This window comes from Anolis carolinensis, chromosome 2 (assembly GCF_035594765.1).
Source record: "Anolis carolinensis isolate JA03-04 chromosome 2, rAnoCar3.1.pri, whole genome shotgun sequence".
Taxonomy (NCBI): domain Eukaryota; kingdom Metazoa; phylum Chordata; class Lepidosauria; order Squamata; family Dactyloidae; genus Anolis; species Anolis carolinensis.
The window spans coordinates 98,727,140-98,754,570 of record NC_085842.1 but is presented as its reverse complement, the minus strand read 5'-3'; the positions used below and the strand labels follow the sequence as shown (position 1 = coordinate 98,754,570).

General features: G+C 42.1%; 1 protein-coding gene across 4 annotated transcripts in view; it reads right to left on the bottom strand.

Moving 5' to 3' along the window:
- Nucleotides 1–8,014: 8,014 nt before the first annotated feature.
- The window catches only part of camk2a (calcium/calmodulin dependent protein kinase II alpha), a 197,109-nt gene continuing 177,692 nt past the window's right edge, over nucleotides 8,015–27,431 (bottom strand). For 2 of the 4 annotated variants that reach the window (XM_008104825.3, XM_008104827.3), the window contains 3 exons: nucleotides 18,135–18,363; nucleotides 15,208–15,295; nucleotides 8,015–13,936 (listed from right to left, as the gene is read on the bottom strand). In XM_008104825.3, coding sequence (XP_008103032.1) covers nucleotides 15,244–15,295; nucleotides 18,135–18,363 — 281 coding nt within the window. In that variant the 3' untranslated portion in view covers nucleotides 8,015–13,936; nucleotides 15,208–15,243. The remainder of the gene's footprint in view (nucleotides 13,937–15,207; nucleotides 15,296–18,134; nucleotides 18,364–27,431) is intronic. The other 2 variants (XR_010002722.1, XM_008104829.3) reach the window with 2 other exon arrangements.

The window sequence follows — 27,431 nt, the reverse complement described above, 5'->3', positions numbered from 1 at the left end:
ATTTTCATAAATGTGTGAGTCTCTGAATTTTACCACTTCAGAATTCCCATGAAGAACCAATTCTGAATGTGAAAAAAGCTGCAAACTTCCTTTCTCCTCATATGCACTTTTCCATATACAGTGTTCCCTCACTTATTGTGGGGGTTAGGTTCCAGGACCACCCGCAATAAGTGAAAATCTGTGAAGTAGGGACGCTATATTTATTTTAAAATTGATGCATTATTTTAGTAGTTATACACTATTTTAAGTCTTTATCAACCAATCGTGTGTTGATAAATCACCTCCTTCTCCTCCCGTTGCCGCTTGGGCTCCTTTTCTCTCCCTTCGGCTCCTCCTTCCTCCCTTCCTTAGGCTGTAAATTGTAATTTTTTATGATTTATAATAGTCTTTTAGAGTTTATTGAAAAACTGCAAAACAGAGAATCCGCGAAAAGTGAAGCGCGAAGTAGTGAGGGAACACTGTACATGTTTTTGCTTTTTTTAAAAGAACAAGAAAGAATAAGTAAAACTAGAAAAAAAAGAAGAAGTGGAGAGTAAAGGGGAGTTGGGGAGTTGGGAAGGCTTCGCTTGACTTCTAATAAGCATTTCTATGAATGTAAATGTGCACTTTTTTGGTCAGTAAGGTTTCCTGGCCTTTTCCTGACATCTTGTGGGTAGCATTGGAATTGCATGCAATGCCTTACCCTTTTTATCTGTGGGCTCCTGAAATATAACAACTGCACAAACTTACAGCACAGATCACATTCCCTTCGAATACTTTTCCTTTCCAACCCAAATGCTTTTCTTCCCAACCCTTTGGTGTGGGAAAAAGAATGCTCTGCTCTTTGCGTTAATCTGCAACTGGATTCTGGTGCAGGGCAGACTGCACTTCTAGTCTGGCCATTCTTATCTGTGGAAGATGCAGGTAGTTCCCACTCTGATACCAAGTGGAATAAATGCCAACTCTTGACACCATATTGTGGTAAAACTAGAACTGACTCTTATTCTACTCCTCTAGCAACTATTTCCTTTATCTTCTGAGTTTTACCAAATAAATACAGCTTCTGCCAACCTAGCAGTTCGAAAACATGCCAATGTGAGTAGATAAATAGGTACTGCTCTGGCAGGAAAGTAACGTCCACATGACCCTGGAGGTGTCTACAGACAATGCCAGCTCTTTGGCTTAGAAATGGAGATGGGCACCAACTCCCAGAGTCAGACATGACTGGACTTAACGTCAGGGGAAACCTTTACCTTTACCTTTAATTGAAGAAATAGACCAGAGGGATTTCAATCAGGTTTTCACAAGAGGTCACTGGAAACCCAGTATGGTGTAGTTTCAGTACGGACTGAAAGCAAATCTACCTTGACACATGACACATAGAGCTGATTTGGGTTACCAGATTATTAAAAGTTGCAGGTTGCTCCAAAATTTCCCTGAGAATTCAAAACAAACTGTAACTTTGCGCCCATGTAAACAGGTGGGCTAGTTCTAAGATTGTTCACATGGCCATCCTATATTCCCTGGGCCCAGGTGGTCTGGGAACATGGAGTCGCACTTATCCCCCCCCCCCTTCCTGTTCTCATCATAGTAGGTGCCACCAAGTGCAACATGGTTAGTGTCTGTTCCTTGTCACCTGGAATGATGTCATCCAGGGTGCTGAGTGATCAAAGAGGGGAAGGGAAAAGAAGTAGGCAATTTCTCCTCTCACCTCTCCTGCATCACTCTGGTGCCACGCCTGATGTCACTCCAGGTGATAAGCAACAGGCACCAGCCACAGTGATGAGCAACTGATACTAGCTGCGACAAGCACAGGAAGTGGATGATAAGGGTAGCCATCCAATGGGACACCAGACTAGGTTTGGTGCCAGTGGATGCTCAGGACTCCTGCCATAAATTGGCCTGACTTTGAAGAGTGTTCAGATATTTATGCTGGTACAAAGAGATTGTTAACTGGAATTAATCACAGGGACACTACAATTCTCTTCCTACAACAGCTTTATTAGCTTCTGGATGATTTCTGGAGACAATCCAAAGTGCTGATTATGACATAGGGATGACTGTACGAATCACTCCCTATACTCTTAACACCAGGGTTTCCAGGGACCCCTCCATGCACAACCACAAAAGACCCTACTTCACTATATTAGTAGAGGTGTGGCAACATATACAGCTATGCAAAATAACATGTGTTATTGGTGGATTGAGAACAATAATTTTCTTAGTAGCAGCTTTGTGTGCAGTAGTGAAAAATGCTTGGAATAAAGCCTGTGATACATGCTGCAGAACATCCATAAGTATAGGCACCTACCTATTATCCAGGCAGTTTGGGAAGTCAACAAGTTAATAAGAAGCAGGGCACAGATTCAGTAGTATTGAGCAGTAATTAAATCAGTGATTCCCAAAGTGGGTGCTACTGCCCCTGGTGGGCGCTGCAGCGATCCAGGGGGGCGGTAATGGCCACAGGTGCATTTGCGTGTGATGAATAACTGTATTATTCTGAGTTCAAAAATCAGTTTCATAATTTCAAAGTTCAATGTTTCTGATTTACACTTTTTACTATATTTTATGAGAAAGGCAGAAACATTAATACATATATCTTTCTGTTTAATTGCTATTAAATTTTTAAAAAATTAATTTCCAGGGGGTGCTGAGTAATATTTTTTCTGGAAAGGGGGCGGTTGGCCAAATAAGTTTGGGAACCACTGAGTTAAATGATTTTCTACTGAATGTATTTGAATAGTTATAACAGCAGAGGATGTAGCAACTCACATCCTTCAATTCCTGTCAATGGATAGCTGCTGGAAGTATGAGCTCCATGCATCATTTCTAAGCAGGATAGCTGTGCACAGATTATAGGCAATCTAGATTTACTAGGAAATAGATCACTAGTACTATATGCTAGTAGTGGAAAACAAATGTTGAATTTTCTCTCTATATGACTCCTTGCAAATATATGTACATGGAAGAATACTTCTTATGACATAATATTGTTCATTTACTTTATTCCAATGTTGCATTAAATGTAGTAGTTCTTCTTTCCATAAATGTGCAACCAATATATTAAACAGAAAATAAACCCTATGGATCTCAGAATCCCAGGACTGGAACCCAGGGTCAACAATCTTCACAATGCACAGGGAGTTTTGGTAAACATCCGGACTTCTGCTCTGTGATCAGCAAGAAGGAGAGGTTCCCGCTGCTCCGTCCTTTCTGGTTGTGTAGGCACCCATTATGAACTTAGAAGATGTGACTGAGACAGCCAGGTTCTTGCAGAGAAGTCAGTGACTGGAATGGAGCAGTAGTAGTGCCACCGGGGACATGGGGACAGCCCAGTGGGGCTGATGCAACCTCAGCCTGGCTGGACTGTCTGGACAGCAACATTTATTTATGTATTTACTCTGTTTTTATTCTGCTTTCTCCTGATATAGGGACTCAAGGGTTTGCCTCAGTGCATCATGGCCACTACCACAGTTGCTCCGGGGGCAATCCAGACCAGCTCCAGATTAAGAGGCCTGTGTAGAGTGTAGAGACAGCCTGTCTTAGGTAGACATATTTTCAGGAGAACTACACTGTGATCTATTGGGTTCTTCCAGAGATAAGTAGAAGCTTTGAAAGCTGTGGAGGTTAGTGAATGTTTAGCTTGTACAGAACTATTTGCACAGTATAGTAAATCTCTTTAAATTCTCCAAGATCTAATCAATTGTTTTGTTAGATCCATTTAACTGTGGGGGGGGGGGGGGGGAGAGGCAAAATTAAACTGTCAGTGAGGTGAGGAAGGAGAGATTCTGTTTTCTAAAAATAGTTTCAAATACAGTAGGGTCTCACTTATCCAACATAAACGGGCCAGCAGAACGTTGAATAGGTGAATATGTTGGATAATAAGGAGAGATTAAGGAGAAGCCTATTAAACATCAAATTAGGTTATGATTTTACAAATTAAGCACCAAAATATTATGTTATACAACAAATTTGACAGAAAAAGTAGTTCAATATGCAGTAATGCTACGTAGTAATTACTGTATTTACAAATTTAGCACCAAAATATCACGATATATTGAAAACATTGACTACAAAAATGAGTTGGATAATGCAGAATGTTGGATAAGCGAATGTTGGATAAGTGAGACTCTACTGTACTGCTATTAAATGTTGTTAACTAATAATCAAACCTACTTTTTCACTAGTAATTGAGTTTGAAATATTTTTAAAGTCGGAGACCATCAGTGTAACCAAGCTTTTCACCATTGTTGTCATTAGAAGTCATTGAATTAGCTACAGTTTATGGTGATGTTATGAATGACACATTTCCAATAGACACTCTGCCAAACTCTGTTTTCTGGCTCCTTTGAGTCAATACACCTTTAGCAGCTTGTCTTTTCCTACTGCTTTCAACTATACAGGCCATTATTGCCTTTTTTTTAATTGAGTTGTGTTATCTCATGTGTCCAAAATACATTAGCTTCAGTTTAGTTATTTTGTTTCCTATTGAGAATTCAGGATTGATTTGCTCTTGGACACTTTTATTAGTTCTTTTGGAAGACCTTGAAACGGCTGAACTCTCTTCCAGTACCACATTTCAAATGTGTTTTTCCCCAACTAGTTTCCTTCACTGTCCAGCTTTTAGAAATACTGTGGTATGGATGATCCTTACTTTGATATTCAGTGATATCTCTGATGGTCTTATTTAGTTCCCTTGTAGCTGCCTTTAGTTTTCTGATTCCTTCACTGAAGTCTCCTTTTTATGACTAAGCTAAAGTATAGAAAATCTTTAACTATTTTTCAACAGTTATTTAAATCCACTGTGATTGTTATTTTTGCCTTCTTAGTCTTTAGCTGTAATCCCGTTTTTGTATTTTCTTCCTTAACTTTGATCACTGGTCATTCTAAACCTTTCCTACTTTCCTATCTTCCCTTACAAAGCTGATTGTATTGGAGACCTGCTTAGGGCTGCATGTGTGTTTGCCAGTCCCAAAGCTGCCAATCTCATTACACTTAATTTATTTCTCGTTTTTATCTCCCATGTTCTGAAAAATGCACAGACATATATAGTTAAGATGGCTTTCCAGAAGGCAGAGGAGTGCTTGGTATATTTTGGTGAAATTTTATATAGATAGATGCATGCACAGAATTGCACTCAACTCCCCCAAGCAGCTTAGGGGTAATTTCATTTTGTGTTTGGGTCCACTGGGCTGTTTTAGGCACAGGAAAGACCTCCTTTCCAACAGGAAATGACTGCACATTCTTATCTCTTCCTGTAGGAAAAATGGTCTGCCCTGGGTTTAAAATGTCTGGGTATGAGGAAGTGGCAGAATCCCCTACATATAAACAGAAAAATTATTCCCCCCCCCCCCCGCCCCAGCAACACTTCTTGCATTAATATTCATTTTGGTGCAGTGACCAGACATATACACTGTATTCCAGAAAAGGCTGCACCATGAATTTCTATAAGATCAATATGATGTTGCCATTTTATTTTCAGTTTCCTTTCTAATTAGGGTCAATATGGAATCCATCTATTTGCCAGCAGCAGACCATTGGGCTGATATTTGCTGCCACCACAATTGCTCAGTCCCCATGTTCACATATGTGAAGTTGGGTATTTGTTCCAGTATTCATCACTCTATACTTGCAACTCTCATTTTATTCCCTAATCTCACAAAGTTCCTTTTGGATTTTTCACAAATCATTTTTTTGTTCTCAACAACCTAAATGATTTAGCATTTTCAGTCAAATTAGTCCACACTATTAACTCAAGGATCAAGAGCTCTTTCTTTACACAACAATTGAGCAATTATATGAACTAACTCCATATATAGAATGAAGGAGGTAAGTGCATGCACAACACATGAACAGGACTCAAGACATAATCTGATATTTTAATCAGGGAAAACAAAATTAATGGGATCCAGTGCCGAAATACAAAAGAGGAAGAAAACACCAAAGACCTTATCATATAGGGAAGTAACTCAACTCAGACATCCTTTGCATACAAGTCCCTACTGATATGATCACATGATGTACTGCCCATTTCATCTGTAATCTGCAGGGACTCGTATGAAAGGTTATGCACTCAGTAGCTTTTGTAAAACAGATTCCAAATTGTCTTTACCTGTAGCTGTTTTCTCTGTGCATGTCAGAGAAGCAGCTTTCAAGGTATGACCATTCTCTCATATGCATCTAGTCAGCTATACCAGTAATGTGTTCCTTGAGGTGTGTTTCAGGGGCAGTGTTTTCCTACAGATCAAATATTCTTTGTTGAATCGATCAGCAGTACACATCCGCTGGCAGTCAGAGAAAGACCCCAAGTAAAGCCATTCATGTTTTCTTTTCACATTGTTTCTTTTTTAAAAAAATTAATTGATTTATTTTAAATCTTGGAACTGCACAACTCAGTAGGAACAGAAATATGTTTCCCCATTTCCCCATTGGGGTGGAAGTTATAGACTTGTGCAGTTACATAAGATATGCCAAGCAATTTTTATAAAGGAAAACAGTGATGTTGGGTTTCTTAAGGTGATTTGATTTATGACGCTTTTACATATATGAGTTTTTAAAGGAAAGGCAGGGAGACAGGCGTAGGTCTGGGAGAGGAGACGTGGGTACGAGAGAGAGAGAAGGAAGCACGTGGTACAGGAGGCAAGACAGGCACATCTTGGGGGGGGGGGGTAGAAGGGAAAACAAGGAGACAGACATGCACTCAGGAGAGGAAGTGTGGACAGTTATGGCTACCCCATTGGGAGTCCTGACCCAGAAGCTGTAGCATAAAGGAACATCGGATGGATTGGAAGGAGTCATCCCTCTACTTCATGATCAGATGAAGCACGTGATTTGAATAGATATAGGAAGGAGGCAACTGTGAGTATGATCTGGTTTGCATGTATTCAGTCCTTGAAAGCCCTGGATTGCTTACAGGAATGGTGTTTCCCACTTTGAGTGTGATAAGATCACTGACCTCTGTTCTAGATGGGACTTTCCTCCACCAGCAAAGGCCCTCCGCCTGAAGTGGCCAGGTGGCGGTGACACAAGGAAGCTCGAGAGAGCAAGGAAGAGAGTGAATCGAGCTATACGCTCCACGTTGGCTCACGGCCGTGGGTCAGTTATATCACACAATGCAATTACACATGACAGGACATATTTTTACTGAGCAGATGGTAATATGAATGTTTGTTTGGATTTTATGTTATTATGTAATTTTGTTTGACTACATATAGTTTAATTTATTGATGTTAGGTTTAATTTACTGATGTTAGGCTTTAATTTAATGTTAGGTTTTAATGTTATTTTTATATGCGCGGTTTCTCTGGGATTTTATATCAGTATTTGTTTGTTTATGGAGGCATTGAATGTTTGCCATTGTATGTTGGAATCCGCCCTGAGTCCCCTCAGGGAGATAGGGTGGAATACAAATAAAGTTTTATATTATTATTATTATTATTATTATTATTATTATTATTATTATTATTATGGTATCCATCTATCAGAGGCTGGCAACTTTCAATTTTTGCTAGGTTTGCAGGCTAGAATTAACAAGGTGTTAGAGAATTTGGTGGGGGATGGGGGCAAGATGGACATCTGCCCCCAATCTGTGGCGGAAATTGATACGTACACCCAGGGCACCCCCCCCCCTTTGGGGTGAAGGCCATAAGCTAAAACACTCATCTGGTATCCATCTTGAACAGGTGAGGCAAAACTAAATGCCCTTGGAATGGGGAGAGTGTGGCCTCAACAACTTTGAGGGAGGCTTCTCCGACACGTTCTTTTAAAAGGTTTCTCGGATTTAGGTTAACCGAGGACCAGGTGTTTCTCCCTTATCAGCCGAAGGGTAGGCCGGGTAAGAATGCTACCTCGGCTGTGTTTTCCACCAGATTCTCTACCAGAATAGAGTTACATTCAGTTTCAGAGTTAAATAGGTAACAATTAATAAAGTTGCCCATATTTTAACCCATTTCACTTGTGTTATCTTGTTATTTTGAGGGTTGGCAGGCAAATATTATTGCAATGATAGAAGCACCACAAAGAAATGAGAGCCAGACAAAGTGCAAGTCATTTAGTGAGAACTAGTGTTTTTCATACTCAGGACAGGAGTTTGTAGCTATTTTATTGCACTTGAAACACCAAGAATAAAACGGACAAGCCCTCCCCCCAAAAGTAGCATATTTTTTTATAGCAGTGATCATTTTGTTCACAGCCACAGCTTCAAAAAACCAGAACAAAGAATCCAACACAGTCACACTGCTTTACATTTCTGATTCACTTACAAAAGATACTGCAGAATTTTGAAATATTCTAGTCACATCAAGTTAACAAACATGAGAGGGACACTCTCGGAAGTTTATTTCTTTACATTACAAAGCTGCTTTTTCTATTCCCCTTTCCCTTTTTTTGCATTCGTGTGAAATAAATATTTCCATAGAGATTTGATATGTATATATATATATATATATTTGTATATACATTTATAGTTTCATTTTTAAACACTTAATGTTTCCTGCTTGTCCCCCCAAAAGTTACAAAAGCCATAAAATTGTGCAACAGTTAGAAAAAAATAATAATCCCAAACTCTGCCTTCCCATAGATTTAACCATACAAAAAACAAAAAAAGGACAAAAGGTGGCTAGTTTGCAGTCATGCAAGAACTGAGGAGAAGGAGTGCATCTTGTCCTAAGAACAGTAATAACATACAGGAAAATCGGAGGAAAGACAACCTATATGCCCAGGTAGGTGGGAAGCCACGTAAGAGCATAGGATCTTTTGCTTTGCTTCAGATTCCCCATAACTAGAAAATAATTTGATGGTTTTTTCTGTTCCATCAGTATAATTTCAATTAGAATTTGTAACAAAAATAATTTGCTATGGATTATTCTGGTTTAACATACCCGCTCCCTCCCTCATCAGTTTCCTGTTACAGAGCAGTGGTTCTCAACCTGTGGGTCCCCAGATGTTTTGGCCTACAACTCTCAGAAATCCTAACAGCTGGTAAACTGGCTGGGATTTCTGGGAGTTGAAGGCCAAAATACCCGGGGACCCACAGGTTGAGAACCACTGTCTACAGGGGTCTAACTCCAACGACAAAACTGAGGCTGCTTAAACTATTTTAAAAGCAATGGGTTTACATTTGTCCAATTGTGCTAAGTTCAGGTCAAAGTGGTTTAGGGGAATTTCTAGAAAGAGCAATCTTTTCAGAATAAGCTACATGAGATCGCCAAAGTTCTTTCTGCTTTGCTCATTTTGCCAGATATCTGTAGTCCCTGAATTAAGCCATCTAGATTTTTTTTGTATGGGGAGATTATTCCATATAGTTAGACAAAGGACAGGTAGATAGACACCTTAACCCTGGTTTTGATTCTAATAATGTCCCAATCAAATCTCCTCACACTTTGATAAGACTGCGTTTTGGATTAGTATGTCCTTCCTTATCCCTCTCCTCTGTCAATATTGCATCTTTATTGCTCATTGCTGCTTTGTTATGCATACATGATTCGTACTGTTCAGGATCATTGACTAAGGTCATTTTCCCCCATTTTTGGATAAAATTATATGCACACAAATGCAAATGTGCTGCCTTTCAATACAGTAACTTTGATATAGTCTACAAAATGGAGGTGGGGAATGGCGAAGAAGCTCAGGCTCTGTTGTGCCAGCAGAAGCCGCTTTGTCCATTTCAAGCAAGGGCAAGAATGTGCTGGGAAAGGCTACCATGGGGGTACAAAACAATGAACTCAAACAAAACAGATATGCTGTGTTAGTAATACAAACTGTGTGATAGACTGATTTTAAAATAGAGTTTCTTCCCCAGTCATAGCTAATTTTCCCCCCAAACATTTCACCGATGGAAATGGGGACATGTGTAACCAAGCATAATCAGAGTGTTAATAATGAAGAACCACATATAAACTAGGAGAGACTGCAACAGTTTGCTGAGAATGACTACTCCTGACAAACTGAGACAGCTGCAGTTTGTGATTTATTTGCTCTCAAAGGCAAGTGGTTATTGCAGGTTTGGCTTAATAGCCATGAAAATCCTGGTAGTTTGTCACCCAATAGCATCTCCTCTTACTTAATTTAGGTGTTGCACTCATCAGGCTAATACAGAGGCATAACCGAAATAGGAAGCACTCTTACAGCCTAGCATGAGGAATGGGCAGCAGTTTGCTTCTGTCTTAGTCTACTGGAAAGGGAAAAACTCTCCCCTCATCTCTTCTCCCCACTGCTTATTTAAGGGAGCTCAAACTACGCTTACACGTGGAACTCAGTCTGTAGCAACTTCAGTAAGGTGAGAACAAAGGGGGGAAGTGAAAGGAGGAGAGAGAAACTGGGACATCCTAAAAGGGTCTCAACAAGCGGGATGACAGAGGATTGATTGGAATTGTCTCTGCCAAATGGGGACAATTTCAGAGTATGGCTGGACAGATACCTGATGTAGACTCGAGGCAAACATATTTGTGAAAAACAGAGCTCAGCCCTCAGAAAAGAATCAAACTACTGGCTCTTTCAGCTGAGGCAACCAGAACGAACATTTCAGAGGGGGAAATTGTCATGCCTGTGGGCTCCACTGAAAGTTTCGGAGGTAAGTTGGTTTTCATGATAGTCAATTGAAAGTGTCTTTGCAAGAAAAGGCGACTTGATGTGATCGGAAAGGGTAAAATGGCCGGTGGGGATTTCCAAAGATAAGTATATAGATTAGAGAAAAATTGAGGTGTTTATGCTTTTATTATAAAAGTGAGCTTTATAAGCATCAATGGCAACTCAAGGTGAAGGATGCACAAGAGGGCATTGAAATGCAGCCCACGGTATAGGAAGTCCCTCCATAAAGTGCGGGTGCTTAAGTCCGATTTCCAGGGACCAAAACAAAATGTAAAGAGGCTGGAATACTTTTTTACCTGTCAGAGTCCCTTCTTTACTGGAAGACTTAAAGAAAGATCAGGCTCTGCTAGAAACCTGCTTCTCTGGGCGCTGAAGTACTGAGCAAGCTTGCCTTCAGAAATGACACTGGAAACTACAAAATAATAACTCATATGATGTGCAGTATTACCATGGCCCAGATTAACAATGTAATGCTAGATAGTAGACATGGGCAAGAAGATTTCTTTTGCTTCTGAAAGACCAGTCATGCATAATATTCTGGGTGCAAAGCCCTCGCATGATACAATCCAGACCAGCTAGCCTATCAAGTAAGCATCAGCAACAAATATTCCAGATCCACCACCTCATCAAGAGTTTTTTTTGGTGAAGGCCACATAAATAGTTCAGAGGCCAGCAATTTTTAGAGCAGTAAACTTAGAACACAATTCACACTCAAAAGGAGACTCACATTTATGTTAGTCTCAAAGAACCTTAATCCATTCAGAAGGTTTGACCAAGCTCAGAATAAAGGTTTAAAAGAGTGGGCCCCGGCAGATCAAAAATGTCCATGGTAGTGTATATCCCGTAACAATAAATGGCTCCCATAGTGATTTTAAATGCTGTTTGTTGTAGTGGACCAAGAAGCAAATGTCTTTACTTAAAATCTGTAGCCATGGAAGGTGTAAAAATTCTAATTTGTATGAAAGCCCCTTTCAACTCAATGTGTCATTTCAGCATAATTATTTGTAATTCCATTAAGGGTCAACATGACTTTGATGATTGAATCATGTACTTGGACTTGTAGGTGGTATCTTTACACCTCATCTGAACCCAAGTCACATGTAAAACCCTCTTTAAAACAAACAAATTCTGTCAAATGGGCTTCCAACCTCTTCTCTCCCTCAGCTCCAATGGGAACTTAATTCTTGCAGTTTGCAAACATGGTTTAAGAATGGCAGAAGTCCACCCTGCCTTACAAGATGGAAAGCGAAGCATTTCAAAGCACAGAAAAGGCAAAATTACACCATTCACAATTTATACAAAGAGTCTTACCCAATTTTTGTTGTTATTGACCCCAAACAAGCATTTTGTTTGCTTTGAAGTACACATAGCTGCTTATAAAGTTAAATGTCATGCAAATGAAGAAAGTGCCATTTATAAGTTCTGGTCGTAGAAGTGCACGGAAGTCCAGCTCACATCAAAGAGTAAAGACCTTTAAAATTGGAAGGGAGAAAATAAAAGGGGAATAGAAACAAAAAGTAACAACCATCACACTTCCCAAACCTATACCGGAAGGCAAGAAGGTGATGCCAAAAATAGAAGTCTTTCAGCCCTCCATGTCCATCAAAATGACACAGCGCCGATCTCAGGGAAACATCCTGACTATCCATTTATTGTTCCAAAAGATTTTCAGGCCTTGGGAAGAATCCATTCCTGCATTTTGTCCAAGCTGACTCTGACATTCACATGCTGTCCTTTGAGCCCAGTTCAGAAGTTTCCTCCATCTCCATTGGGATCCATTAGAATGCACCATTCGGATTTCCAACTGAAGATATCTTGTGATTTCCAACCATAAGATATCCAACTCTCCATGAGATTTTCCAGAAACCCACATCAGAAGTCATGCCCCTGCTTCTCAAATCTTGTACCCTCTTGCACTTTCAATAACAATTTGACACAAAGTCAGTTCCAAATGTAAACAATAACATATTAAGCCCCACCCCATCCCCAACCTCATTAAAAATCAGCCACAAACCCAAACAGTTGATATTTCTAGATATTACATAAAGATCAATTTCAGCAAATACTCAAAATCCATTTACGAAATAACACGGAAGAGTTGTCTTTTTCTTTTTTTTCCTATAAAAAGGCATGCGCTCAAAGTACAAGAGATAGCGAAAGGTTTCATTTTGTTTGTTAAAAGCGTAACCCAAATGCCTCAAAAGTGTTTTTTTAGTAAAGCTTGCATTCTCTGTCTTTGCTGGAAAGAGTTTGGCCTCAAAATATATTTTACATTACCGGGGGAAGCTACAAATACTGTCATGTTTCCTGTTTGACTTTTTATGAAACTAAGTCTTGGAGAAGGCAAAGAAAAGAATGATTCAGAATTGTTCAGAAATGGTAGTTGTAAAATGAAGTCAAATTCAGTGCCAGGTGAAACCGTATATGTATGCAGAATGCTATTTCCAAGCTGACCATGGATAAAGGACGTTAGTATATTGTATTAGACTGCAGTGAAGCTTTTCTGATGCTAGAAAATTGTCATTGCATTAAAAAGGGGGAGGGTGTCTAACCATCATCCTGGCCTTTTTGAGATTTTATTAACTTTTAGACACCTTATCATGGCAGGAAGTGTAAACTGTTTACTTTCGCTCAGGCTCTAAAGGTGAACCTTTAAAATCAACATTGCTATCATTTTGTTATGAAAATCAGTTGACTCAATTGCAAAATGTAACTTTCAAGGAAGGTAAGTTAATGTTGTTGGGGTTTTTTCTCTCTGAATAAGACCACATTCAACCTAGTAGAGGTAATATGAACTGGCTGGATTTTAGATAATGAAGGATAGATTATAAACATTTTTAAATAAATAACTTGACTGAGATTATGATGCAGTAAGATGGGTGGACATCAATCTACCTGTAGGGGCAGCTGGCTGTTTAAGTTCTCTCTGGGTGCTCCCTTTTCTCCTAACCCTTCTTAAGACTTAGTAGAAATCACAGAGACTGAAGGAGAACCTGTCCCTGTAAGAAAAATTGTCAATTTTGAGGACATTTAGCAGTAGTGAATCCAGTACGGGTTAAAGACTCCTTCTCAGCCTATTGCTCGAGTGCTCCTCTTACACAAAAAGCTGTTTCATGCAGTAGGGCCCTAGGGCATGCCCTATTCTACTAGAATGGCACAAAAGTGGCAAACATGGAGCGTGCGGAAAAGAAGGAGAAAAGTCTATTAAATTCTTGGTTTGTTTTGGTGAGGAGCTCTGTGTGTGAAAGGAATTCCAGCAAGAACCAAGTAGTAGAGTCAGCAGCCAAGTTCCCTAGATAAAGAATATCAAGGATCTTCCTTTTGAAGTGAGGCAGTGAGAAACCTGGCCTGTGAGTGGTTGGTGTTTCAACTGAAAAACATAAAAAGAAATTGTCATTTTATTTCACCCAAAAAATGCTTTGATTCACCCCAGCCCATCTGTTACATTTCCACCCCCTTTCCCACTAAAAACAACACTCAAAGTAGCTAATACAGTAGAGTCTCACTTATCCAACATAAACGGGCCGGCAGAACGTTGGATAAGCGAATATGTTGGATAATAAGGAGAGATTAAGGAAAAGCCTATTAAACATCAAATTAGGTTATGATTTTACAAATTCAGCACCAAAACATCATGTTATACAACAAATTTTACAGAAAAAGTAGTTCAATACTCAGTAATGCTATGTAGTAATTACTGTATTTACGAATTTAGCACCAAAATATCATGATGTATTGAAAACATTGACTACAAAAATGTGTTGGATAATCCAGAATGTTGGATAAGCGAGTGCTGGATAAGTGAGACTCTACTGTATAACTAAATGTTAAAACAGATGAGTCTAAATTATAGTATTAAACCATTAAAATCACCTTAATAACCAAACCACCTAAAATCAATTTTAAAGGCCCTTTACAATTATCATTGGGATCTCTGTGAAGGTTTGTGACTGTTCTACACAGCATCTGTCACATGGACCTATATTCTCTATCAACACCCACCTTTCAAGGTTAGGGACATAGGACTGAAGAACTGATTTTTCTGCTGCATCTACCCCAAGTTGAACAGGATCTCTGCCAGCGCCAGGCCACATCCCATCAGAAGCTGGCACCAACAGAGCTTCTGTACAACTCAGACCACCTGAAATCCCAGCAGCAGTCAACTGGTCACTCCTGTCCTCAGGATTTAGGAGGTGGGGGGCGGATAACACCCTGCTGAAAACTGCTCACATCCTCTGGGAGTGCAAATTGAAGGGGCCTCTCATTTGCTAAAGATTGATTAAGAACCATTTTCTCTCTGAGAGAGGGGAGACAAGACAAAATAGCACAGAAAATATATATTAAAGCTGTCACCAGCCCATGAAACACAGGTTGCCCCACAATTCCTGAATGCTGCTGAGGATTGCTATTCTGTTACAATATCGTAAAAGCACCAGATCCTGTCTGATCTTGGATGCTAAACATGGTCAGCCCTGGTTTAGTACTTGGATGAGAAACCACCAAGGAACACCAGATGCTGTAGGCTAGATTTCAGAGGAAGGAAATGGCAAAACCACCTCTGAGTGTTCCTTGCCTAAGAAAAGCCTATGAAATTCATGGGGTTACAGTAAGAAGAGAGGCGACTTGAAGTCACATACATACCTCACATAACCTATATGGGCATAACACAGAACTCCATCAATCTGCAATGCCCGTGGGACCGGAAGGTGGGACAGGGAAGACATGGCATCTATTGGAAAACAATGAGGGAAAGGACCACCTGCCATTCAATGGGGAAATGCAATTTCACTCTAGCATACCAACATATATCTTAAACACTCCCCAGACTTGTAGAGGAAAAGGCATTTGGAACAGGGCATCTCGAGGAACAAGGGCAAAGGTAGAATCAGTTGTTTATTCATTGTACATTGAAAAGAGTTTTTCCTTATCAAGTGAAATTGCAAGTACAGTAATGCATTTATATTTATTTCTGTTGCTTCATTCTTAAGAATTTCAAATTGCATGACCCAAGACAAGTCAGAGGATATAAGAGGAAATCCCCATTCCTTGCACTGAGCTTCAGAGAGACTTCAAGTAAACTGAAATACTGCCTTGTCCTTCTCTGGCTTGAAATTCAGAGGAGTGAAATAACTATCTGTAATTTTTTTTTTACTACACCCCAGGAAACTGCAACAAATATTTTCCTCAAAGAGTCACATTTGCTACAGATGTGCAGAAGGACATGCCAGGTGAATCAGCAGTACTTGCCAGTCAACACTGAACAGGATAACTCTTCCATCTAGCTAATTGGGAAAATAAAATTCTCTTTTTCAACACCTTGAGACTTTGGGTGCTTCTCCACTGGCATTTATGCATAAGGGAGGGTGGCAAATCAGCTCTGTGGTGATTGCAAGGTGCATAAAGTTGATTCGGCTTAACACGGCCTTGAACTGTGTTCAGAAGTTTCAGGATTTCCGAAACTTTGGAATAACCCACAACCTCAGGCAAGTGTAATATGGCACTTTCTATTTAGAATGTGGCCATGGTTGATTCGTCATCTGCTTTCCCTGGGCTTGGGCAGCCTGTGGATAGGGGATAGCACCCCTTGTCCCCTCAGTCTACCATTTGCCGCACCCACTGGGCACACAAATAGCACTGTTTGTCACTTGGCACTTGGAGTGACAATATCCAGACCAATGAGTGGGGTGGGGGAAGCAATTCCTCCTCCCCCCCTTTCCCTCTCTTGCATTCATTGCTCTGGATATCATCGCTACAGGTCCCAAGAGATTAACAGCACTCTTTACTGCCTGGTCGGCATCACAAACAGCAGATCGAGGGAAGCAAGGTAAGGAGTGCAGTAGAGCTGCACAAACTGGGGCAGTGGGGTGTGGAGGGTAGTCCATTTGCTAGAAATCAAGACTGAAAAAAATATATACAGCGAGAAGACAGAAAACTCCAAGATACAAGAATCTGACAACAATATTGTCTGGATTCTCCATAATCAAAGCTGAGAATGTCAGTAACTTTAAGGCTTATAATAAACAAAAAAATTGAATTCCAGTTGTATATAAGGTCCTTCAGTTCAGTAGTTCTTAATGCCAAGTAGTCATGCATAGGCTTTCATGGCTAGTTTCCTTTCTTCTTGAATGTCACTTAAGAGGGATGAAGGAATGAATCATGCCTAAATTCAATAGCAGTTTTCAGCAGAATGACTGCTAATGGCTATTATGTCTGTTACTGAGGCACAGCTTGAAGTCATACCAAACTGAATTATTCCAAAGTGCAGATGGGGGAGCTGCAAGTGTGAATGCATCAGTCTATTTAAAAACAACCAATATATAAGTCTTTAACTTTCTTTAAGTACTATTTCCTAATTGTGGTGTTTGTCTCCAAAAAGTACCAAATCCATCTAAACAAATTTTACAGGAATCAGAAAAAGTACTGAGGACATGCATTCTTTTTCTATAAAATGCAATTTTCCAAGCCCTGTACTGAAATGACTTGATACATTTTGAGAGTTGTGATCTTTACATAATAAATCTATTTCTAGCCAACCTATAGCTCATTTTCAATGCGTTCTTTCAGCCTTAACATATAAATAAGGATCTTCTAAATCACTTCCATGATGTGTTCACAGATTCTTTAATATGGAATACAATGGTGTAGAAATGGAAAATAGCCAAAGTAACCATAAGATCACAGGGAAAGGATAAAAAGAGCAGGAAGGTGACTGTGCGAATTGCAAGCTTAAATGACACCATTAAAGATTATATGTGAGCCAGACATTGAGGTTTGTGATAATGTTTCATTTGTTTGACTTTATTTCTGGGTTTGGCTCAATCAATATCACTTCTCAATCCTGTGAACTGATTCAAACTCACTCTTCACCGGGAATTTGATATTGTGACATTTCTTCATAGCCATATTGCCATGTTGAAAGAGCTGTCAAAATTCAAAACTACTTACTAGACACTACTATTCCATGAATGTTACAAGCATCCTTTTTGAGTGATATCCTTCTGATAACATTCTGACCCTATGGCATAGCAGAGGACTTCAATATTTTGGCAGGCTGCAAGCAAATCCCAACAAATGATGAAATAGGCATCTTTAACAGATGGGAGATCAAACTACGTGCCCAGAAACTCTATTCTCATAAACAAAATAAAAATCATATATGGCCAAAATCCAATTTCTGGTAGTAGTCCCAAGTATGGTAGAGCCATTTAAACAATGACATTTACAATTTAGCAGTTGTTTTCATGAGTTTGGTTTAGGTGGGACTAGCAACTGGATGACTATATCGACAGCCCAATGAATAATCTCTAGTTTTCAAAGACTTTTCTCTAAATGTCTTCTCGAGCAGATTTTGACCTGTTTATAATATAATAAATCAATGTTTAAATCAATCAAATGGAGATCAGACACAAGATTTGATCTTAACTGCTGCTCTTCCATTGTCTTGTTTATATTTATTTCTTCATTATACACTTACCAAACATATTTACATTGAAGAAAACAAATACTCTTTCCCTATTGGGAAAAAAAGAGGAGTTGAGGGAGATCTCAGAGACTTGGGGTTTACTTACTGCGGTAGAACAGAAGGTGCTCCAGATCTGTGGAAGTGAACAATTTGCCATTTGCCATCCCGGCGGTGCCAAATTCGGGTCTCCTCAGATTGTGCGGTGCGAGGGATCCCACTTGTATCAACATACTGTGTAATGCGGATGTAAGCAATACAGGCAGACTCGTCTCCCATTAAGTGGATATGTGGGTTCAGAATGGTTGTGTGCACTGGCTTGCTGTTCCTGGACCACACTAAGGGTAGAGGACACGTGGAAAGGAGGAAGAAAAATCAGGGAAATCAGTGTAATCTGCTCTTCGCTTCTTCACTTTACATGAATGTCTCTCATCTAATCTTCAGGAAAAAAAACATTTTGGCAACAAAGAAACAGAAGTATGTAAAACATTTTTGTTCTTGTTTTGCTTTATGTTCTAACCAGGTTGAAGATGGAATGAGATCCTTTTTAAAATATTCAACTCTGTTCCCTAGGATCCAGTGTGGTGTAATGACTTGAACACTGAACTATAATTTGGGGATCAGAGTTTGGGTTCCTGTTTGGCCATGGAAACCTAATAGGTGAATTTAGGCAATGCTCTCTCAGCCTCAGAGTGAGACAAATACAAATACCCATCTGAACAAATTTTGCCAAAAAAATCCCATAATAATAATAATAATAATAATAGTAGTAGTAGTAGTAGTAGTAGTAGTAGTAGGCAACCCTACTGGGATCTGCGTACATCATCCGAAAATACATCACACAGTCCTAGACACTTGGGAAGTGTTCAACTTGTGATTTTGTGATATGAAATCCAGGTTATATATCTTGTTTGCTGTGTCATAAATATAATAATAATAATAATAATAATAATAATAATAATAATAATAATAATAATGATAATCCCCCCCGCAGGTGCCACCTTGACGTGGTCGTGGTGGTGGGGGGGGGGGCTTAACTGCTCCAATGATGACTGAGGGCTGTGCTGGCGGTAGTGTAACTACCAGCAGGTCCAACCAAGCCAGAGAGGCCTCAGCTGAGGAGCAGACCTAAGAGCACCTAACCCATTAGCATTATGGAGAATCAAACCAAAACGAAGTCTATACTAGCTCGGTCGTCGCCCAGGATAAAAAGGACTGCGGTGGATGCTGCTGATTCTGGACATCCATCGACAAGTGGGCTACGAAATCAAAATCCAAATGAACAGTCACAGAAGTGGCAGAAATATACAATGCCAGAAAACCGCACAGTTATGAAATGCTATTACAACTCTGAACCTCAAAAGCGCGGCTACCAAAAAAGGATGCATCGGCTATGGAAACAAGAGTACCCTGACTCACAGATAACAGAACCCCAACTGGCTGACCAACAAAGATTCATAATCAGAAACAAAGTGTTCAGTGAAGTTGAACTTGAAGAAATCCAGAAAATCTGCAAAGCAAATTACCATCAGACCACAGCACAGACAGCAGCAGAGACTCCAGCAACACGTGGAATGGTGGAACAGATTGAACCAGAAGAAAGTGTGGTGCTTTTGCAAGAATTTGAAGAACCAGTACTTGAAACACCTGTTGAATCACCAGGAACCTTGACAGCAAGACAACAAGAGCTCAAGGATAAGATCATGGCTCATGCTGCAGCAAATGCAATAAGAAAGCGGCTCCCAGCTCTAAAAACAGTGCCCAAGAGACACCTGGCGCCTCTCATGAAAGATGTGAATGCAGTACTCTCCACTGTCCAAATAACATCAATTGAACAAACAAACCAGCATGCCTACAGTGCAGCAGTGATAGTAACAGAAGAGCTTGGGCTCCTACAACCAAGGCAGCCCCAAAGAAAACCGACTGGAAAACCAAAGTGGAAGGTCAGGCTAGAGTTGAAAATCAAGAAACTTAGATCAGATGCAAGTAACCTGAAAAATATGAAAGAGAAGAAACTGAAGAATGACAAAATCAAGCAATATCTGATCCGAAAGTACTGGTTGAACACCAGAAAAATTGAAGAAGCTTTGGAAATCGTGAAAGAACAAATTACAGCGACAGCTAGAAAAATTGAAAGATATGAAGCCAGAATCATCCATTACAGACAAAATCAACTGTTTCAATCAGACAAAAGACGGCTCTACCAGAGCCTGAACCAAACAACAGACACAGTAACAATAAAGCCAGAGAAAACTGCAACAACGAAGTTCTGGAAAGAACTTTGGGAAAATAATAAGAACTACAACAAAAATGCTGGGTGGATAAAGGAGTTTGAAGGAAAATTCTCACAGAACAAAATGGAACAGATGGAAATAACAACTGAAATGATCAGCAAACAAGCGCAAAAAGTCAAAAACTGGACATCGCCTGGTAGTGATCAACTTCATGGATTTTGGCTCAAACATCTGATTAGTTTACATGGAAAAATGGCCCAACAATTCAATGAGATGCTGCAGAAAGGAAGTATCAGTGAATGGCTAACAACTGGAAGAACATACCTGATACAAAAGGATCCAGCAAAAGGAGCAGCACCAGGAAACTACAGGCCAATAACATGTCTGCCCACTATGTTTAAACTACTGACTGGCATCATAGCTGACAGAATTCAAAAGACGAGTTATTGATTGACAAAATGATTCTGGAGAACTGTAAAAGCCGAAAAACTGATCTTCACATGACGTGGATTGACTACAAAAAGGCCTTTGACTCACTCCCACATAGCTGGATCATCAAGTGCCTGGACACCATTGGGATTTGTAAAAACATTGGCACCTTTATTGAAAACACGATGGAGCACTGGAAAACTGAAATGTTTGTTGGAATTGAAGAGGAATTTTCCTGGAAAATTCATTGTCCCCTCTGCTTTTCATTATTGCCATGATCCCTCTGTCAACAATCTAACAAAAAAACAAATCTCGGCTATCAAACATATAATAATAATAATAATAATAATAATAATAATAATAATAATAATAATAATAATAATAAAAACTTTATTTATATACCGCCCTATCTCCCGGATGGGACTCAGGGCGGTTTACAGTCATAAAAGCAAACACAAACATTACATAACAACATAATACACATTATTAAACAAAGTAAAATAATATAATTATAACAATAAATCACACTTACATGACCAGATCAAGGGGACGGGAACCATAAAACCAATATATTAAAATGTATCATTTTAGGCTAGGGAAATCTTGTGCAATATATTCAGGCCCAGAAATCGGCGGTAGTCCAATGTAATTACTCAAAAACCTGCCGACACCACCAGGTCTTCAGTTCCTTTCAGAAATTGGATAATGTAGGGGATTGCCTGATCTCTTTTGGCAATGCATTCCAGAGCCGGGGGGCCACTGCCGAGAAGGCTCGTTCCCTCGTCCCCACCAGCCGCACTTGAGATGGTGGTGGGAGTGCAAGAAGAGCCTCCCCGGAAGATCTCAAGGTCCGCACTGGCTCATAGGAGGAGCTGCAATCACGGAGATAGGTAGGGCCCGAGCCGTATAGGACTTTATAGGTCAAAACCTGCACCTTGAATTGGGCCCGGCAGTTTATCGGCAGCCAGTGGAGCTGCTTTAATAGGGGCATTATGTGCTCCCTATAGCCAGCTCCCGTTAGAAATCTGGCTGCCGATCTTTGAACCAGTTGGAGTTTCCGGGCCGTCTTCAGGGGCAGCCCCACGTAGAAAGCATTGCAGTAATCCAGTCTGGATGTAACTAAGGCATGGACCACCGTGGCCAAATCAGACTTCTCAAGGTATGGTTGCAGCTGGCGCACAAGTTTTAAATGTGCAAAGGCCCTCCCGGCCACTGCTGACACCTGGGCATCAAGCTCCAGAGATGAATCCAGGAGGACCCCCAGACTGCGGACCTGCGCCTTCAGGGGGAGTGCAACCCCGTCGAGCACAGGTTGCCAACCAATACCCCGATTGGTTCCACGACTGACCAGGAGGGCCTCTGTCTTGTCTAAGCTTCAACTTGTTAGCCCTCATCCAGTTCGACACAGCTGCCAGGCACCGGTTTAGGGTCTGAGCGGCTTCCTTGGAGTTTGGTGGAAAAGAGTAGTAGAGTTGGGTGTCATCTGCGTAAAGATGCCACCGAACTCCAAAACCCCAGATGACCTCACCCAGCGGTTTCATGTAGATGTTGAAAAGCATGGGGGACAGAATGGAACCTTGTGGGACCCCACAGGTCAAAGGCCAGGGGTCCGAGCAGGTGTCCCCCAGCTTCACCATCTGGGTACAATCCCCCAGGAAGGAGTAGAGCCACTGCAAAGTAATGCCCCCAAGACCCATTCCCGAGAGCCGCTCCAGAAGGATACCATGGTCAATGGTATCGAAAGCCGCTGAGATGTCCAGGAGAACCAGAAGGGCGACCAAAGCCGTTTCAGTCCCATAACCGGCCTGAAGCCAGACTGTGATGAATCCTGTATGGGAAAACTGAAACTGAAATCCAGTCTCTGACTAACACTGTCCTAATCTTTAGAGCTGATATCAGCATGGAGTTTGGTTTGGAAAAATGTTTGACAGTGGCATTGAAGAAGGGAAACATAATTGAAAGTGAAGGCATAAATATGCCCAATGGCCAAGCAATAAAGTGTCAACAGCCAGAGGCCTATAAATATCTGGGCATAAATATCTACAGCTGGACAACATCAAACATGAACATGTGAAAACTGTGGTCAGCAAAGAATACACTCAAAGGGTCAGAAAAATTCTCAAAAGCAAGCTCAATGGAGGCAACACCATCAAGGCCATAAACACTAGGCTTGCTCAAATAATTCGATTTCCCCGTTTGTCGTTACTAATTCGTTAGTTTTGTAACTTGTGAAGCAATAATTGACCTAGATCCACTCGTGTGGATCCCGCGGTTTCAAACCGCAATAGGCCCTTTTTTAATGTCGTCGTTTTTTTTCGTTGGGAAAACAAGGTTTTGCCAATCACCCAAACTTGTTTAAGTGCACTGGGGCAACCTAGATATTGTTTCCACCTTGTGGCCAATCAGAGAGCACGTTTAACCCAGGGGAGGGGCTGGTACGTCCTGAATGAAAAGAGCGTGCACGGGAGCCTCGTGGCTCATTTGGCTCGGGATCTGCAGAGAGAGGGTGGTTGGGAGTGAGATTCCAGGCAGGCAGGCAAGATTGCTTCCTTCCTTTGCTGAGCTAAAGAAGACCAGGAGAAAGGGTGGGTGGGTGAGGAGGGAAACGGGTGGGTGGGTGTTTGGGTTAGGGTGTTTTTTCAAAGGGCCTGTGGGCTTTTTTCCCCACAAGCTTTGATTTTGCCATTTGCCCAGCACTGCAGCCCTGCAACTTTTCTGCTGCGCCATATTGCCTGGTGCGGGGTGGGCTTTTACCTTTCGGACAAAGAGGAGTTCAGCAGCTTTTTGGGCGTTTGATTAGGAAACTTTTCTTTGCATAGGCATTAAAGTGAGTTGCAAATAGAAGAAATCAAATTTACCAATTTTCATTTTGCAAAGTCTGGCAAAACTCCCCATAATCCACCGAAAAACAACTTGGGGAAAAGGGAGGGTGTATTGTTTTTCCCTCTTTCCTTTCAGTGCGCTGCAAATCTCTTTCTCCTATCAACGCTAGCAAAGTCTGGCAAAAGCTTGCAAGTCCCATAATCCTCCGCAATACCACTTGGTTTGGGAAAAAGGGAGCGTGTATTTGGTTCCCCCCTCTTTCCTTTCTTCTTGGGGCTGCTGCTCATAGGGCTGGCAGCGGTGACTCTCTTTCCCTATCAACGCTAGCGAAGTTTTGCAAAAGGTTGCAAGTCCCATTATCCTCCGCAATACCACTTGGTTTGGGAAAAAGGGAGCGTGTATTTGGTTCCCCCTCTTTCCTTTCTTCTCGGAGCTGCTGCTCATAGGGTTGGCAGCGGTGACTCTCTTTCCCTATCAAGGCTAGCAAAGTCTGGCAAAAGTTTGCAAGTCCCATTATCCTCCGCAATACCACTTGGTTTGGGAAAAAGGGAGCGTGTATTTGGTTCCCCCTCTTTCCTTTCTTCTCAGGGCTGCTGCTCATAGGGCTGGCAGCGGTGACTCTCTTTCCCTATCAACGCTAGCAAAGTCTGGCAAAAGGTTGCAAGTCCCATTATCCTCCGCAATACCACTTGGTTTGGGAAAAAGGGAGCGTGTATTTGGTTCCCCCTCTTTCCTTTCTTCTCAGCTGCTCAATTTGGGCTTGCTGCAAATATCTTTCTCCTATTAACCCTAGCAAGGTCTGGAAAATACAGGTATCCCCTTTTTTACGTATAACAATAAGAACAACAGTAATAGAAGGGTTTGCGGCAGTTCGACCCAGAACACATTGCCAAACAAGAAACAACACATCTTTCCCCCCAGTAACACAATACCTTCCTCCCTTCTGAAAGCTGAAAACACTCCCGTTATCATGAAGCGTTCAGCTGAACGCGGGTCTGGTGGAGCAAGTCCTGCTAGTGGTCAAGCTACAGCCCGGACACTGTGGGGGGCCAAAAAAGTTAGGGTGGATCCCATCCGTCTGGAACACGCAACGATGGGAGTGAGTGTACTTGATGATGAAGCTGGCTGTTTGACTGTTGAAAGTTCACAGCCCTCCACCCAGAGCCAGTTGTCGGTTGGAGCTGAGACAAGTGCACGAACAATGGAACATGGAGGTGTTGCCATCCTGGAAGTACAGGTGGTGGATAGTGAGGATCTTGTTAACCCCACCCCTCCACCCGCTACTGACAGTGAGGAGGAGGTAGAGGAGGTAGTACCATCAAATCATAGACTTTCTCATGCCGCTGTTATGGTGCCCACGACTCCTACCTCCCTGGGCGTCGGCACAGTGGCTATGGGTAGGCCAAGGTCATATATTTGGGACCATTTAATGTCCACACTCAGCGTGCCACTTTGGTAGTTTGTAGACACTGTGGCGCAAATATCAGCAGAGGCAGAGACCCGAGACATCTTGCGACCTCGGGGTTGAGCTCTCACATGAAGCGGCACCATCCCTCGATATCGGTAGGAAGGGGAGCTGCAAGCCCTTGCAGTGGCAGCATTAGCACACAAAGTTCTCCTGGTGTAGAAGGTGGAAGGCAGACACAGTCCACCTTGGAGGATTGGGGCCTGCCATTAGCCAGAAAGAGAACGGGGGAAACATTACCCACACCCCAGCAGATAACCCAAAGTGTGGGAGAGATGATGGCCCTTGATCACCATCCCTTTCGCATGGTTGAACAAGATGGCTTCGTCTGCCTTATGAAACGCCTGTGCCCCCGCTACAAAATCCCCTCCCGTCACACCTTTTCCCGAAAAGTTATTCCCGGATTGTACGAGGGCTGCAAGGAACGCATTATCCAGATGTTGCGGAGCGCCATGGGAGGACACATCCATTTTACCTCTGATATTTGGTCAAGCTTGGGAGGAGGCCATTCCTACCTCTCTCTCACGGCACATTGGTGGGAGAAGGAAGGCAGTATGGATACATCCCATCGTTGGGCACTCCTCTCTTTGGAGGTAGTTGATCGTGATCACAAGGCAGAGACCATCTGCAGCTATCTGGGAAACATGATGGGGGAGTGGATGCTGTGCAGGCCAGAAGAAATGAGGAGGGGGTTCATGGTGACTGACGCTGGTAAAAATATGATCAAAGCGGTTGAAAGTGCAGGGTTTTTGAATGTCACCTGCATGGCCCACTTGCTTCACAATACCATCAAGGAAGGTTTAAAGAGCCCTGAAGAGCAGCCGGCCAGCACCGCAAACATCGCCCTGCTGATCGAGCGCTGTAGAAAGATTGCGGGCTACTTCCACAGGAGCATCAAGGCAGCCCGGCAGCTGAGAGAGAGACAGAGCCTTGAAGGCCTCCCGCAGCACAAGCTGCTCCAGTACGTCTCTACCCGGTGGAATTCAACCTATAAGATGCTGGCACGCATGGTCGAGCAGCAGAAGGTGGTACACGGCATCTCCTTTACCTTGGTTGCGCCTGTTAGCAAGCTTGTTCCAACTAAGCAAGAGTGGGACACCATCTCCCAGCTGGTAGACGTCCTAAAGCCATTCAAACATGCCACAGAGACCCTTTCGGAATCAAAAGCCCTTAGCCAGGCGGTGCCCCTTGTCTTGGGGCTAAGGAGGCACCTAGAAATGCTTGGGGCCGGTCGAACACTGGACTCCCTGGCTGGACCGCTGACACCGCCGGTCCAGGAGGTGGTGAGGAGGTTGTCCTTTGCTGTACAGAAACGCCTAGAGCCACTTCTTTCCAGCAAGGTCCATATGCTGGCGGCCTTGTGTGATCCACGGCTAAAGTACACCGTCTGCCCAAAAGACTTTACCGTATGGAAGGCACAACTAGTTAACCTTGTGAGGGAGGTCTTTGCTGCCAGGGTGGGGGAAACGGGCACAGTGGCCCCTCTACCGGAAATGCCTGCCACCCCCAGCACTAGCGCTAGTGGCGAGAGTGATAGTCCCGGGGAGCCGGCAGGGGGTTGCCGTAGGGTTACGGATCTCCAGCCACGACAAGGAAACGCTTTCTTTGCAGAGACGGTGGCCATACTAGCCCGCTCAGAAGATTCCTCTTTGCTGGCTTCTGTGCAAAAGGTAGACTCGGCCGAATGCTCGGGTAACAGGTACTTTGAGGAGCCTCCTGAGATAATTTCTTGTGATCCATTGGCCTATTGGGCTTCACGTGATCACATGTGGCCGGATCTGTCGCACATAGCCCGCCAGTTTCTCAGCTGTCCGCCCACCAGCGTGCAGAGCGAAAGGGTCTTCAGCCTAGCGGGAGATGTAGTCACGCCCCACCGCAGCTTGCTGGACCCTCAAACAGTTGAGAAACTGGTCTTCCTGAAGGCCAACCTTCCCGTGTTGAATTTCCCGATTTGTATTTTGACACTGACGCCTCCTAGAACAACAGTACTCCTCCTTTAAGCTGCTCTGCTTCTGATTAACTTTGGCTAATTTTTTTTTGGGGGGGGGGTTTGCCCCTTTGGCCTATGTCCAACAACTCCTCTATCCTCCTATGCTTTCCTTCCTCTCATCCCTTCTGTTCTCATCTTAATCATCACACACCGTTGCCCACTTTCGTTTTTGGGTAAATCAATCTCTAGGGGCCATTCCCTGCAGTTGCTCAAGGTTTTGTCTCCCTTAATAATGATTCTGGCTGGGAAGAAGGATATTCAGGGGGAACTTAGTCTATAAAAGCCAAGGTAGGAAATGCATTCGCTTTGGGTTCAGAACGGATTTAAATTCAAATCTCTACCCTTTTTTTGCAAAAAAGTTTCGGAAAGAGCCATGATTGTTAGGTCTTCTCCAGATCCTCGCAGTTACTGTACAGAAAGAACATTGTTATAATCGATGTGGATCCTTCGGTAAGACATTCAGTA